Source organism: Mesoplodon densirostris, chromosome 17 (genome assembly GCF_025265405.1).
Source record: "Mesoplodon densirostris isolate mMesDen1 chromosome 17, mMesDen1 primary haplotype, whole genome shotgun sequence".
Lineage (NCBI taxonomy): Eukaryota > Metazoa > Chordata > Mammalia > Artiodactyla > Ziphiidae > Mesoplodon > Mesoplodon densirostris.
The window spans coordinates 5,342,165-5,355,491 of NC_082677.1; the positions used below are offsets into that span (position 1 = coordinate 5,342,165).

A 13,327-nucleotide genomic window follows, 5' to 3' on the forward strand; every position below is an offset into this window, starting at 1 on the left:
TAAGGGGTTTTACTTCCTCAGTCATTTGCAAACGGGCTGAGAGAGACTCCGTGTACCAATAGCATGTACCCTCAAATAGGAAGTAACAATCCGGTGACTCAGAAAATGCCAGACTCAAACTGATATGATTCTTTCCATTTTTCGTGCCGTGGGTTACACTATCTGAACTGATTAAGGAGCTGTTACTGTGTCCTCACATCTGCTGTTTGCTTTCTCATCTTCAATGTCAACGTCACAGCACATAAACTTATAATACAAAACCGCTCTTCTCGAGGGCAACCAGAAGGGTTGTGCTGAGAGTGACGATGTGTCCCGGGCTGAGTTTGCTCACCTGTACCCGTCATCCAGGCCACTTTGCTCACAAGGAAATGATTTTCGAGAGAAGGTCCACGTACATCTGATTTGTGGGTATGCTTTAAACCTGACAGAAAAACAAAACTCTTCATACTGGTCAATTTCATAATCTTCACTTGATTTGGAAGCGTTTATAAATCCCTTTTCTGTTAAAAAAAATGCATTTTTAAGTTAGATAATGAGATTCATATGGAGGAAATATATTGAGAGGATAAATAAATTTTTATTCATCAGTTTTATGCAAGAAAACTCAGATTTGATAGTTTAACAAGAAACGCAGGAGTCCTGTCCCCGTTTATAAGCCTGAGCATGTCACCTTCTGATTCCTCTCAGAATTAGATGCAAATAATTGACACTCTTCCCAAAGAAATGTATAAATAAACCTATAGATTTTGCTGACAAGTTCAAGGGGTTGAAGGGCTTCCCGCAGTCCATGGCCAACCTTGGACACAGAGGGACCCACTGACAATCCCTGTCCTCAGCCAGAACGGCCCCCTCGTGACACATCCCACATAAAATAATCTCAGGTCACAAATAGAATAGTCTAGCCAGAGGTATTCACAAGGTTTCCCTAGGGAACACTTCCTTATTAGTTGAATAAGAGAATCCCTTCATTTCTTAGCATTTTCATGATGGCTGAAGGCTGCCACCTACTCCGAGATTACGTAAAGCGTGATTATCGTCAGATCCTACAGAGCCCACCCAAACTTCCATGCATCTAAGTGCGTGTCCCGCCCTCTCAGCCACTGCTCTCTACCCTTGAGAGGCAGTCCTCAGGTAGTTCCTAGAACAAGTGCTTAATAAGGGTTGAGTTTGTGTCTGGTTCTCTGCCAGGTCTGGGACTATAGGATAGAAGAGATTATTCCTGTCCTTAGGAAACTTCCAGCCTACTGGAAGACAAAAATCCACAAACAGAGGGTCACATTACAACGTGCTGCCTGCAAAGACAGTGGCATTCAAGCGGGCTTGGTTTAACCAGAAAAGGAATGGAAGGGGCCACTTGTACTTACAAAACTCCCCTAATTCAGTTTCTTTCTCAGCTTTTTGATACTAACATTATACTGAAAGCAGAATTTGCAGTACCTACCCTACATTCCACACTAAAACAACTAAAAACATGAGTACAGGTTACGTGCGCAGCCCGCATTACCTAGGATGGTGACCAAAGCTGATTTACTGGGATGCTTTGAAGAGGAACAAGTGTAATAGCCAGTGTCGTTTCTTCCCACTGATGATACAAAAGCAAACAGAATCCGTATCATAGTTCTGTTTGTGGAATAGGTACTCATCTCAAAGTAGCTGCCCTAGATTTTAATAAAACAGAGTTTGAATGGAGTGATTTCCACCTGGACTCTTGGTTCATTTTTCTGCATTTTCAGGATGCAAGCTCATCCTCTCACCTCTTCCAGCGCTTTATTCTCTAATTCCCAGCTGAGCCCGAATCCGTGGTTTACATGAACAGCTTTGCACCTTATCCATAAGGGTTCCCCTACTTTAAGAAATAATTGTGGCGGTGTGGTCTGAGGAGTTTGGTTTAGATCTAGAAGACAAAAACACCCCGGGTAAGAAAAATAGTGATTATTTGTCCTCATCACAAAATATATCCTGAACATTCTGCAGAACAAAGATTTTGATGGCGTCTCAAATGTTACCAACCATCTCAAAATAAAAGAGTCTTTCAGAGACTGACAAGGCTCTTATGAAGAAATGGGCACTCACAGAAATCTAAATGTTGCACTGGAAATGGCCTGAAGGAGCTATAGAATGCCTGAAATTGAGTAAGGACCTAAGGGGTGATGATTAGTCCCAGCTCATCTCTAAGGAACAGTCACTGAAAACAGAACGACATGATACTCTGGTCTTACCTATAGTGAAGAGTTTCGTACATTCCCTGCCCAGCTCATTTCTTGCACAGCACCTTATGTCTGTTCCAAATAACTCATGGAGTACACTTGCCTCCTTTGTAATGACAGCTGGACTTTCTCCTTTACAGCTGCAATTTAAAAATACATGTCAGTACCATTTTTTTTTTTTTTAGATTCCATATATATGGGTTAGCATATGTTATTTGTTTTTCTCTTTCTGACTTACTTCACTCTGTGTGACAGACTTTGGTGCTTTGCGATGACCTAGAGGGGTGGGATAGGGAGGGTGGGAGGGAGGCTCAAGAGGGAGGGGATATAGGGACATACGTCTGCATATGGCTGATTCACTTTGGTGTACAACAGAAACTAACACAGTATTGTGAAGCAATTATACTCCAGTAAAGATCTATTAAAAAAATAAATATCAGGTGACTAAACATCTTTTAAAATTACAAATGAATGTTCAGGAGAAGAACCACATTAAAGGTTCTAGATTTTAAGAGCCTGATACGAAAGGAAAGACAGGGGCAGGTCACAAGGCAAACGGATTCACAACTAGTTAGCAATTCCTCATCTCACCCAATTAGAATAACACTAGAGAGAATCACATAATAAAACAGTTGAAAAGGCTTTGTGTTTGGTGACCTCTTGGTTGTTAAAGAGAGAGAAAGAATGGAAGAATTGAGAAAAAACGGAAAAGGGGGAAAAAAGAGAAAATGGAGAAAAGGAAAAGCATGATTAGGTTTTAATACAGCTTAACAAGGTGTAAGTATGCTTTCTCTGAAGCTCTGAAGAGGACAACCAGTGAGAGGGAGAGAGGCCACAGCTGCAAATGTCCCCAGAGTCCCCGGAGCTCACAGAGGAGAGGGCAGTGTCACTTGAGGGGTGTCAGCCACGTCTCGAGATTTGAGGGACCACCTCCCCTCTCCCGCCTCCTTAACCATCACCTTTCCCAAAGCAGCTACGGCTATTGGACTCTGTGTATAGTCACATTTCTTCTCTTTATCACTTTGGCCAAATGTATTCTCGTCTTTGTTTATGCATCACGCCTTGAGTTTTTTTTTTTTTTAATTATAAGAAAACAATAACTATGTTTATTTTGGAAAATCCAGAAAAACCCAAAGAAAAGAATATTAAATTGCCCATATTCCTACCACCATAAGATAACAACAGTTACTATTTTGCTGTGTGTAGCTTTCTAATCTTTCTCTTTTCTGTGCACATGTGACTTACATATCTATAGGTAATCTCTTTTTCTTGTTCGTTTAAAATTTGGGATCCTGCTCATATTATTTGGTAACCTGATTTGTCACTTTTTCTCCTTCTCTTTAGTTCCATTTTTCAATAAAAGTTGTTTAGTAAATTTTAATTGGTTCAAATGGCATGAACCGTTACTTTGTGAACACTTAGCTATGACACATGAAAAACAAAAGTAAACGTTTATATGGTACTTACTATCTGCCAGGCACTGTTCTATGTGCTTCACATGTACCAGTTCATTTACTCATCAGAGCGATTGTATTAAGGTAAGTACTGCTCCCACTCCCATTCTTCTGATGAGGCGGGGAGGGGTTTAGTAACTTGCCCAAGGCCACACAGGTATAAGCAGAGCAGGGTTCAAACCCAGGCAGATTCTACATCCCTAAACAATCATATTAAACTGCTTTTCCAGAGTAAACGTCATAATCACAAATTAAACATTTATTCACAGGGGATTTCTTACTTATAGGGAATTATACACTAAAATCTGGACCTTTCTTTTTCCCCAACCAAATGCTCAGGGAGTCGACAATCGGTTCACTTAAAAGGGCTTTTATTCGTGTCATGTGATATCCAGGGAGGGTCCTACAGGTCAGTGACGTGACAGACGAGGAGCTCCAAAGGGCTCCTCACTAAGGTGTCTCCTGCCATCCTCCCTGGGAAGCCCACACCAATCGTTCTTTAAAAAGCCAACGTTTCCTGTTAACAGGGTGATAAATTGCACAGACAGTATGATGTCAACTATACTAGAAAGAGATCGAAAAAGTAAAGTCATAAGAGCAGTTCTCTCTCCACGTGTCATACATACCTGTCACTCTGTGACTCGCAGAACACCCATTCCACAGTTGGTTCTGGAATGCTCTCCGAGATGCAGACCAGGGCATCCTGATTTTCCATTTTTCTAAAGTAAGGTCTCCTTAACGTGTAAAGCAGTGTATCTAAAGCATCATAAATGATTAACATTTTAATATTAAACATGTTTCATATTATAAACATTAAAAAAAATAACTGTCTTAGCAGCCTCCTCAAAAGAAGAATTCTGCACCTTTAAGAAAAGTTAAGCTTCTGTGCCGTAGCGGTGTCTTTTGCTCCACACCAAATAGACATAATAACATATCCCTCCTCAGCAATATATTAAATTCAACTCTGGCTGAAATGCTAACTTTAGCATTTATTCTCGTAGCTAATGTCTTTGGGTATTTCATGAATCCAAAAACAACTAAAGCGTAGTGGAGTGAAGCCATGTAAAAACACAAATATCAATATGCATGGGAAAAAGAAAAGTAGAAATAACATAAAGTTAATAACACATACTTATATAGTTTCGGACCCAACTTTCTTCCCATAATTTTATCTAGAACTAGGCAGAAATATAGTAGGATGGAGGTAGAATTGGAACAGAATTGAGAGGCTCGGTTTAGCCCCCTATTCACATTGGACCCTCACACCTCTCCCCTCACCCCTTCTCCCCCTCCCCCTCCCTTAACGTATAAACTCTGCTTCTGCTTGGACCCCTTAGGAACAGGAGTTCATCACCTCCCAGAGTCGATCCTCCCATTTTTCAACAAACCTTTTTTTTTCCCAAAGAAAGTTTCCCATGCTAAATTTCAATCTTCCTCCTTATAATAAGTTGTTTTAAAATAGTATCTAATCCTTTATATATATGTATATACATAGCAAAGAATACATGAAGGGTTAATTTTGAAGCATAATAATAAAAACAAATATCCGTGGACCCATGCTCAACTTCATAACCAGAATAATAACAAATATCTTTGAATTTACTTTTGTGCTGTTTCTCCTTGTCTCTCAAGCCTAGGTTAACTTTATCCTGAATTTTCTGTTTATCGTTCTCATACTTTTACACATATTGCACCACATAGATGTGTGGCCCTAAACAATATATTGGTTTGTTTTGTTCGTTTTTGAGCTTCAACATATGGCATCACTCAATATGCAGTCTTTCACAACTTCAGTTTATGTTTTTAAGATTCATCCATGGTTTTGCATGTAGCTATGCTTAATTCATTTTGCTACCACTACATTGTGTTCCACTGGTGGATATATCACAATCTATTAGTCCATTTTCTTGCAGTGGACATTTGGGTTGTTTCCTGTATTTTGTATCACCAACAATGGTGCTATGAACATTCTGTGCATTCCTAGTGAGGCAGGTGTGTAAAGTTTCTTTACAATATACCTAGGAGTGCAACTGCTGGTCCATATAGTGTGAGCACTTTTGCTTTACACATAATGACAATTTGTTTGCAACAATCTCCTGGGTATAAAATGGTATCTCATTGTGGCCTTAATTTGCATGTCTCAGTTATTAATTTAATATGTTTACTGACAATAGTGAAATGCCTACTCATGTCTTTTGTTCATTTTTCTACTGGTTTTTTTCTTATTGATTTATAGAAGTTCTTTACCTATTATGACTATTCATCCTTTGTTGATTATGTGACTTCCAAACATCTTTTCCCATTTTCTGGTAGTGTTTACTTTCTCTCCCTGTAATTGCTGACCATTGGTCTCAATTCTACCCTCTAGAGCAATTTTTTTTTTAAGTGAAGTTTATTGCCCCATGAAAATCCTTCAAATATTTAAAATCAAATGCGGAGGTCAAGGGATATCATTACCATCGAAGGCATTTTAACTAGTTGGCCCAGGTTTCCTGACTCATGCCAGAAGGGTTTCCTCTACGTTACACTGCAATCAATCTTCTTCTCTCCTCAAAAATATTTCCTTCTCTCTGCTAAACATTCTTAATTCCCTCAGCTGCTCCTAATTCAAGGAATTCTAAGATCCTCACTATTCTGGTTGCTCTGTTTTGTCAATATTCATCTGAAAAAACTGTAGAACTGAAAATAGTAATTTTCCATTAATTTCCTTAACCCAGACACTACATTTTCATGAACACTGCCAAGGTTCAGATTTCCTTTTTTAGCAACCATGCCATACTGTTGGTTAATAGTGAACTTGTGGTTCACTAAACCCTTTCCTCTTTTTCACGTTGACTGTTGCCAAGTCTACCCCACCTGATTTTTTTGAATCCCACCACCCAGCAGCACGTTAAAAACAGTTACAACTTACTTGAATGATTGTTGTGCTATTTTTACATTGTAAATCTTAAGTGAAAAGAAGTTACCGTAAATAAAGAGAGCAGATGCCCATTTATTTTATACAAATTCAAGTATAAACACTTGATAAAAAAAAAGAGAGAGAGAGAGAGCAAGAAATCTCTTATTCTCTTCCAACCTGAGGATTTACTGTCCCACAGAGAGGGGTCGGGAACTGAGGAGGGGACAAGGAAGAAGACCAAAATCAAAGAGAAACAAGAGGTACCTCCTGACTTTTGACCTTCTAGGGCTCTGGTCCTATAAATATCAGAGTAATTGAAGGGTTTTTCAAAACAAATATTGACCGATTTTGACTTTGCCGGGTTTTTGCCTGACAGGCTGACTTTGGAACCTAACACCTGTCCCCAGCCCTGGTCAGATGACACTTGTGGGAATCGAAATGGCCACAAGTGCTCTTCCGTTCGCAGCTCTGAGTGAGAGACCCAGTGCAGTGGGGCCCAGAGTGTGGACCTGGCCACGCTCGGCCTCGGGCTGTCGTGCCTGTTTCCATACCTCTTAGCAAGCCGTTCACCTGCGATGGTGGGTGCAGAACAGCCTCGGCCAAGGGGAGCCGTGGTTCCCCCTGAGCCACGCACCTCTGTGGGCTGGACACACGTGCACCACAGCCTCCGCCTGGCAAGACACACCAAGGCGTAGCCCGGGAGCTTGCTTTAAAATGGATAAACCCAGAGTTTCTGGAGCACTGCCCTGGCCCCTAAAGGTAGCGGGACCCATGTGAACACCTCCACCTCTAGTCCCCCTTTGTCATGTGGGGTAAAGCAGCCAGTGGGTACAGGGCTGAGTCCACACAACCGCAGGCCTGTGCGTAAGTGGGTGGAAAGAAGGAGAAGCCAGGAGACATGCAGATGGTGGTTCAGCCAACTGCACAGCTGCTTCCCTGAGTGAGAACTTCCGCGTTGTTCCTGATGGTTTGCGTAGCGATCTGGTGTTTGGATGAACACAGGAGCCACCAGGTCCATGTGGTTATTTACATGGAATTTTTAATTGATTAAAATGAAATAAAATGAAGACTTTGGTCATGCTGGCCACCTTTCAAGTGTTCACCGGCCACATGTGGCCAGTGGCTACCTTACTGCACAGAGCAGACAAACGTTCTCATCGCCTCAGACCGCTCTGTTGGATAGCTCTAAGCTCTTGCAATCCTGTGAGGTGTGTATGGGTATCCCCATTTTACAGATCAGAACACTGAGGCTCAGAGAGACTACGTGACCTGCCCAAGGTGGTCGTATCAGATCCAGAATAAGAACTCAGGTCTTCTGACTCCACGATCAAAATGCTTTCCACTTCTTCCCTGTCATCCATCTGTCGCTGAAAAAAAAGGGGAGCCGGAAAATAGAGGATGCCCTGGGTTCTGAAGAGCACTTACTCCCACCATCCGTGGATCACATCAGGTCTCAACAGGTGATGGGGTGGTTGAAGTGAGTCCAATTGATTCAACTACGTATCGAGGGAAACCTGGTTCATGTGTCTGGGAAAGCTGGTAAGAGCTCTTGGGTTCTAACTGCTCCTTTAGAATATGGAGAATACCTAGTAGCAAACGGCACTTACTTCTTATACTCACTGTAAACAATACTGTGTAATTGGTAGCTTCACTCTGAATAAAAAGTAGGTATTCTCCAGCTTGGGTTTCTGTCATTTTCAAAATGACCATGGAGACAACTCCTCTAAAACACAAGAAAGAGAACTGGTTAATCTGGAAAACGTGTGAAACAAAAACCCTCGGATTTCACACTGAGTCAGAAGGTGGTTGGGCGGCTCTGATCCACCTCGGTGGAGAACGCAGCTCCTGTCCGGTGCCGGTGCTCAGCCTGGGCCCTGTTCGCTTCACCTTGACCTTTATCCAGTCCCTCCCTGGGGAGTGAGCACCTTCACCTCATGCTGCCGAAGCCCCTTGAGGGAAAACTCCTACCAAAAACGTATAAACTTGCTGGGACGCCCTCCTTGGCAGTGGTGGACCATTCCTGCCAATGACAAACCACCCTCCACAGGCATATCTGCCAGCCACCCGGCCACCAGCCTCCGTGCCCCCTGTGCAGAACCAGATGACGGTACAAGCAAGACTCGCTGACATCTAGAACAGTCACGTTTTGTGCCCCCCTCCCACCCCCTCTAGAGGAAAGAATTCAAGCAAAGTCAGACACAAAGCATTTTCCTATAAGGTAGTAATTACACTGACATATCACAAAGGAGAGATGTCTCAATGTGAGTATTTCTAACTTTTCAGATACTTGGTAAAGATAAATTTGGCTAGGGGCATTCTCTTCAGAGAAACCACTTTGATGTGTGTTTGGTGATACCTGTCCTCCTTAGAGCTTAGAATACTCTCTAGCAGTCTGTTGAGTAGTGTCGGATTTAAATGGACACTTTCTGACCTTTAGACGTCACTGCTCAACATGGGCATCAGCTGGGAGAGTCTGTGCAGAATCTCAGGCCCGTCCACACCTACTGAATCGAAATCTGCCTTTGAACAAGATCCCAGGTGAACCAAGGGCACATGATATTGGAACAGCCCTGATTTAGAGCTCCAAGCAGCATGGTTCCAGAGTACTTGTGCTTGCATTCATATAGGCAGTAAATTAGTAAGAAATATATGTATTTTCTGCTTATGCAGGTACCCTGGGGATGTGCTTTCTTCCTCTGAACCTTCACTCTCCTGGTATCACGTGAGAACTCTTGGGCATGTCATACAAAACTCTAAGACAGTTATCAAAGCTTAGGTGTGCAATCTGTCTGGCTATGAGTCTAAGCCCAGATTTAATTTCTGTAACTCTTTACTATGGAGAAGTGGCTAAAAATGTTTTGGTACTAAGTTAACTAATCCACATAAGACCTATGATTTTGGCTGCCTGTCCTAGAACAAAAAGGCAACCTCTCAGCAGAGTAAAAAGAACCCTACTTTTTTACTTTGCTTTTTTTGGCCTCAATCTAACAAGAACTGTTGTGGCATCAGCTTTTAATAAGATTACCAGAGCATTTCTTTAAGCCAAAATTCTTAATAGAAGATTGCCTTTGGTTTAACCCGAAGATAAAAGTAAGCAAAAAAGAGAAGCGAGTACTATGGCCTCAAAAGAGGAAAGGAAAACGAATGTGCTCTAAGATTTAGAACCAAACTTCAGAATTATAGCTACTGTCCTGAAAATTACTTAAACATTGGTTTGACCTTAAAGACACAAATGTGAATACTTGGTACAAGTCAGTCACAGATGTTCTCCCGTGTCTCGGTCAGGTGGCATGGAACCCCCTTCGGGTCATTGAGGGGCCAATTCCTGCATTGCTCCTAGAAAGACAGTGGCTCTTCGACAGCTTCGGGGCACCTGAGCATCCCAAGAATTAGAGAATAAAGCACCTTAGAATTAGTAAGTGGCCATTTCAATGGCCCGTGCCCCTTGCTTCCTGCCCCACCTGGTCTCGGACAGCAGGGGGCAGCAGTCAGCCCAGGGTTAGATACAGGCTTGGTGGTCAATCTACAAACCTTGGCCACGATGTCTTTCTGGATGGTGAGACCAACGTTCCCCACATACAGATCAATTTCTTACTAAAATGCCTTGTGGATATCACATATCGTTGCAATTCTGCTCATCATACTGTGAAACAAACTAGGTAAAGCCAAGGGTTCTTCCCCAAGGATTTCCCAGAAAGAAGCTTCTCACTGCTTTAACTAGTAAGCTCCTTGCTACTTTAACCAGGACGGAATGAAAACTTCCTAAGTTTTTACCTTTAAGACAAAATCCAGTTTAAAAAACAAGCCATCTTTAAAATCGCAAATATTCTTCACTATTTGTTTTACATTTTGCCAGTCATCACTGCTTTCTTAGGCCCTAAATATACCTATACATCTGTATATAAGTTTTTAAATGAATAGACTTTATTTTTTAGAGCAATTTTAGGTTTATGGAAAACTTAAGGAAAAAAAAAAATTAAGCAGAAAGTACAGAGAGATCCTGCATACACCCTCACTCCACTCCCACCCCTCACACATAGCTTTTCTATTAGTAACATCTTGCATAGGTGTGGTGTATTCGTTACAACTGATGAACCAATACTGGTATTAACTAAAGTCCACAGTTTACACTGGGGTTCACCTTTTGTGTTATTTGTCCTATGGGTTGTGACCACTGTAAAAGGTCATGTATCCATGCCTTAGCTATTTTTTAGTTTATTTTCTTTCACTGGAAATAAGAGTTACAGTGAACATGTACAGAGATTGGAAAAGAAACTCTAAATGAAGCAAGAAAGTCTCTGTATGGCAAGAAACTATTCCTCCAAAAATCCTTGTGGTTGCACATTGCCCCGCCCCTGCTTACCTGTTTTGTAAATCAAAGTGTGGCTGGCAATTCAGGGAGCTGTGTTTAAAGACCCAGAGACAGGAAATGTTCCCCGGAGTGGTGACCAGCACTTGCAGAGTGATGGACGCAGTTACGTCCACCTCCACGGTGGCCGCTTCGTAGACTGCCTCTGTGCTCTCGGGCCTCAAGGCACAGCCCAGGTCTTCCCGGGATTCTGATGCCTATGCCATAGACAAAATAATGTGAATTTACTACAAGTGCATGTTTAATGCATCTTCTTAGCTGGAAGCTTTATCAAATAAACCCATGTTGACATATGGCACACAACAGCCAAGCACATCATAACCCACTGAGGATCATACATCTGACCAAAATGCCTATAACTTACAAGTCTCTAAAGAAAAGACAGATAATTTTAGGCTGCATTTCTAAAATGTTTTATAGACTGTTATGGTTTGAACTGTGTTCCCCCCAATTCTTTTTTTTTTTGGCTGTGCCATGTGGCATGTGGGATCTTAGTTCCCTGACCAGGAATTGAACCCGTGCCCCCCTGCAGTGGAAGCTCGGAGTCCTAACCACTGGACCACCAGGGAAGTCCCCCAAATTCATATGTTGAAGTCCTAACCCCCAGTACCCCAGAATGTGACCTTATTCAGAACCGGGCCTTTACAGAGGTGATCCTATCAAAATGAGGCCATTAGGGTGGGTTCTAATCTTATGACTGATGTCCTTATAAGAAGAGGAAATTTGGAGAAGACAAGCACACAGGGAGAACGCCCTGTGAACATAAAGATGGCCATACAAGCCAAGGAGAGGGGCCTGGGACAGATCCTTCCCTCACAGCCTCAGAAAGAACCAAGCCTGACGACATCTAGATTTTAGACTTCTAGCCTCCAGAACTATGAGACAATAAATTTCTGTGGTTTAACTCACCCAGTCTGAGACTTTGTTATGGCAGCCCTCACAATCACAAACTAATATACAGATAATAATCATAAAATTAAAACACATATGTATAGGGAACTCCGTGGTGTCCAGTGGTTAGGACTCTGTGTTTTCACTGCCGGGGGCCTGGGTTCGATCCCTGGTCAGGAAACTAAGATTCCACAAGCCGCGTGGCTCGGCCAAACAAAAACAAAAACAAAAAAAGAATACATAGGTATATGTTTTTGTGATTATTGGTATGCAGATAAGCATCTACATAGTAATAGTAGATTAGTATCTGTGTTAGAGGGAGCTTAAAAACTAAAATATTGGGTTGGCCAAAAAGTTCGTTCAGGTTTTTCCATAAGATGTTACAGACAAACCCAAACACACTTTGTGGCCAACCCAGTATGTTCTGGGCAGACATCCCCATAGGCTCATTGCCACCATCACACCCCTTGCCTGCTTTAAATAACTGAGATATATTGAGAGAACAGTGTTCTAGCAACTTCTGCTGCTGGACCCCTCACCTCCTACCCCCCGACACATAGTGTAGCCCTCACACGTGTGTATGCACACACACACACACACACACACACACACAAGCTTCTGCAGGTGAAGAGCAGGGTAGGGCAGCTCTTCTGCTACTGACCATAAGCCACATTTCTGATTTTATTTTTTCATTTCTTCAGTTAGTATCTGGCGAGTTATTTAGTCAATATCTGATAAGTGCTAGACCACCTGTTGGGCGCAATGGGACTAGGGGAAAATAGACACTGACCTTGTCCTTGAGTTTTGATTCTAATAGGAAGAAATAACTAAAAGTGAAATACGATGCACCCCATAAACAGATACCAACTACTCTGAAAGGTGCATTTACGTGCTCTGGAGCTTCTGAGGAGAGAGAGGTGACTTCCAGGCTGGGATAGTGGGGGTGGGAATGCTTCACTGGAGTACAGCAGTTGAGCTGGATCTTAAAAGAGGGACATAAAGTGAAAACAAACAGGGACTTCCCTCGTGGCGCAGTGGTTAAGAATCCACCTGCCAATGCAGGGGACACGGGTTCGAGCCCTGGTCTGGGAAGATCCCACATGCCGCGGAGCAACTAAGCCCGTGCACCACAATTACTGATCCTGCGCTCTAGAGCCCTCGGGCCACAACAACTGAGCCCGCGTGCTGCAAGTACTGAAGTCCATGCACTCTGGGGCCTGTGCTCCACAACAAGAGAAGCCACCGCAATGAGAAGCCTGTGCACCGTAATGAAGAGTAGCCCCCACTCGCTGCAACTAGAGAAAGCCCGAGCGCAGCAACAAAGACCTAATACAGCCAAAAATAAATAAAGTTTAAAATAAATTGAGTTATTAAAAAAAGTAAAAACAAACAAAAACCTGACATGCTAGAAGAAAATATTTGCAATGCGTATTACAGATAAAGGAAATAAAGGGCTAATATCCCTAATATATAAATAATTTTTTTAGGGAATTCCCTGGCGGTCCAG

At 42.3% G+C, this 13,327-nt stretch overlaps 1 protein-coding gene across 1 annotated transcript in view; it reads right to left on the reverse strand.

Annotated features, from left to right (window-relative positions):
- Window positions 1-13,327, reverse strand: part of FLT3 (fms related receptor tyrosine kinase 3) — a 108,762-nt gene that overhangs the window by 32,677 nt on the left and 62,758 nt on the right. The window contains exons 4-10 of the mRNA XM_060080300.1: window positions 10,924-11,126; window positions 8,168-8,283; window positions 4,288-4,417; window positions 2,220-2,347; window positions 1,755-1,894; window positions 1,505-1,658; window positions 332-500 (exon numbers count right to left, since the gene is read on the reverse strand). Of these exons, the coding sequence (XP_059936283.1) occupies window positions 332-500; window positions 1,505-1,658; window positions 1,755-1,894; window positions 2,220-2,347; window positions 4,288-4,417; window positions 8,168-8,283; window positions 10,924-11,126 (1,040 nt within the window). The remainder of the gene's footprint in view (window positions 1-331; window positions 501-1,504; window positions 1,659-1,754; window positions 1,895-2,219; window positions 2,348-4,287; window positions 4,418-8,167; window positions 8,284-10,923; window positions 11,127-13,327) is intronic.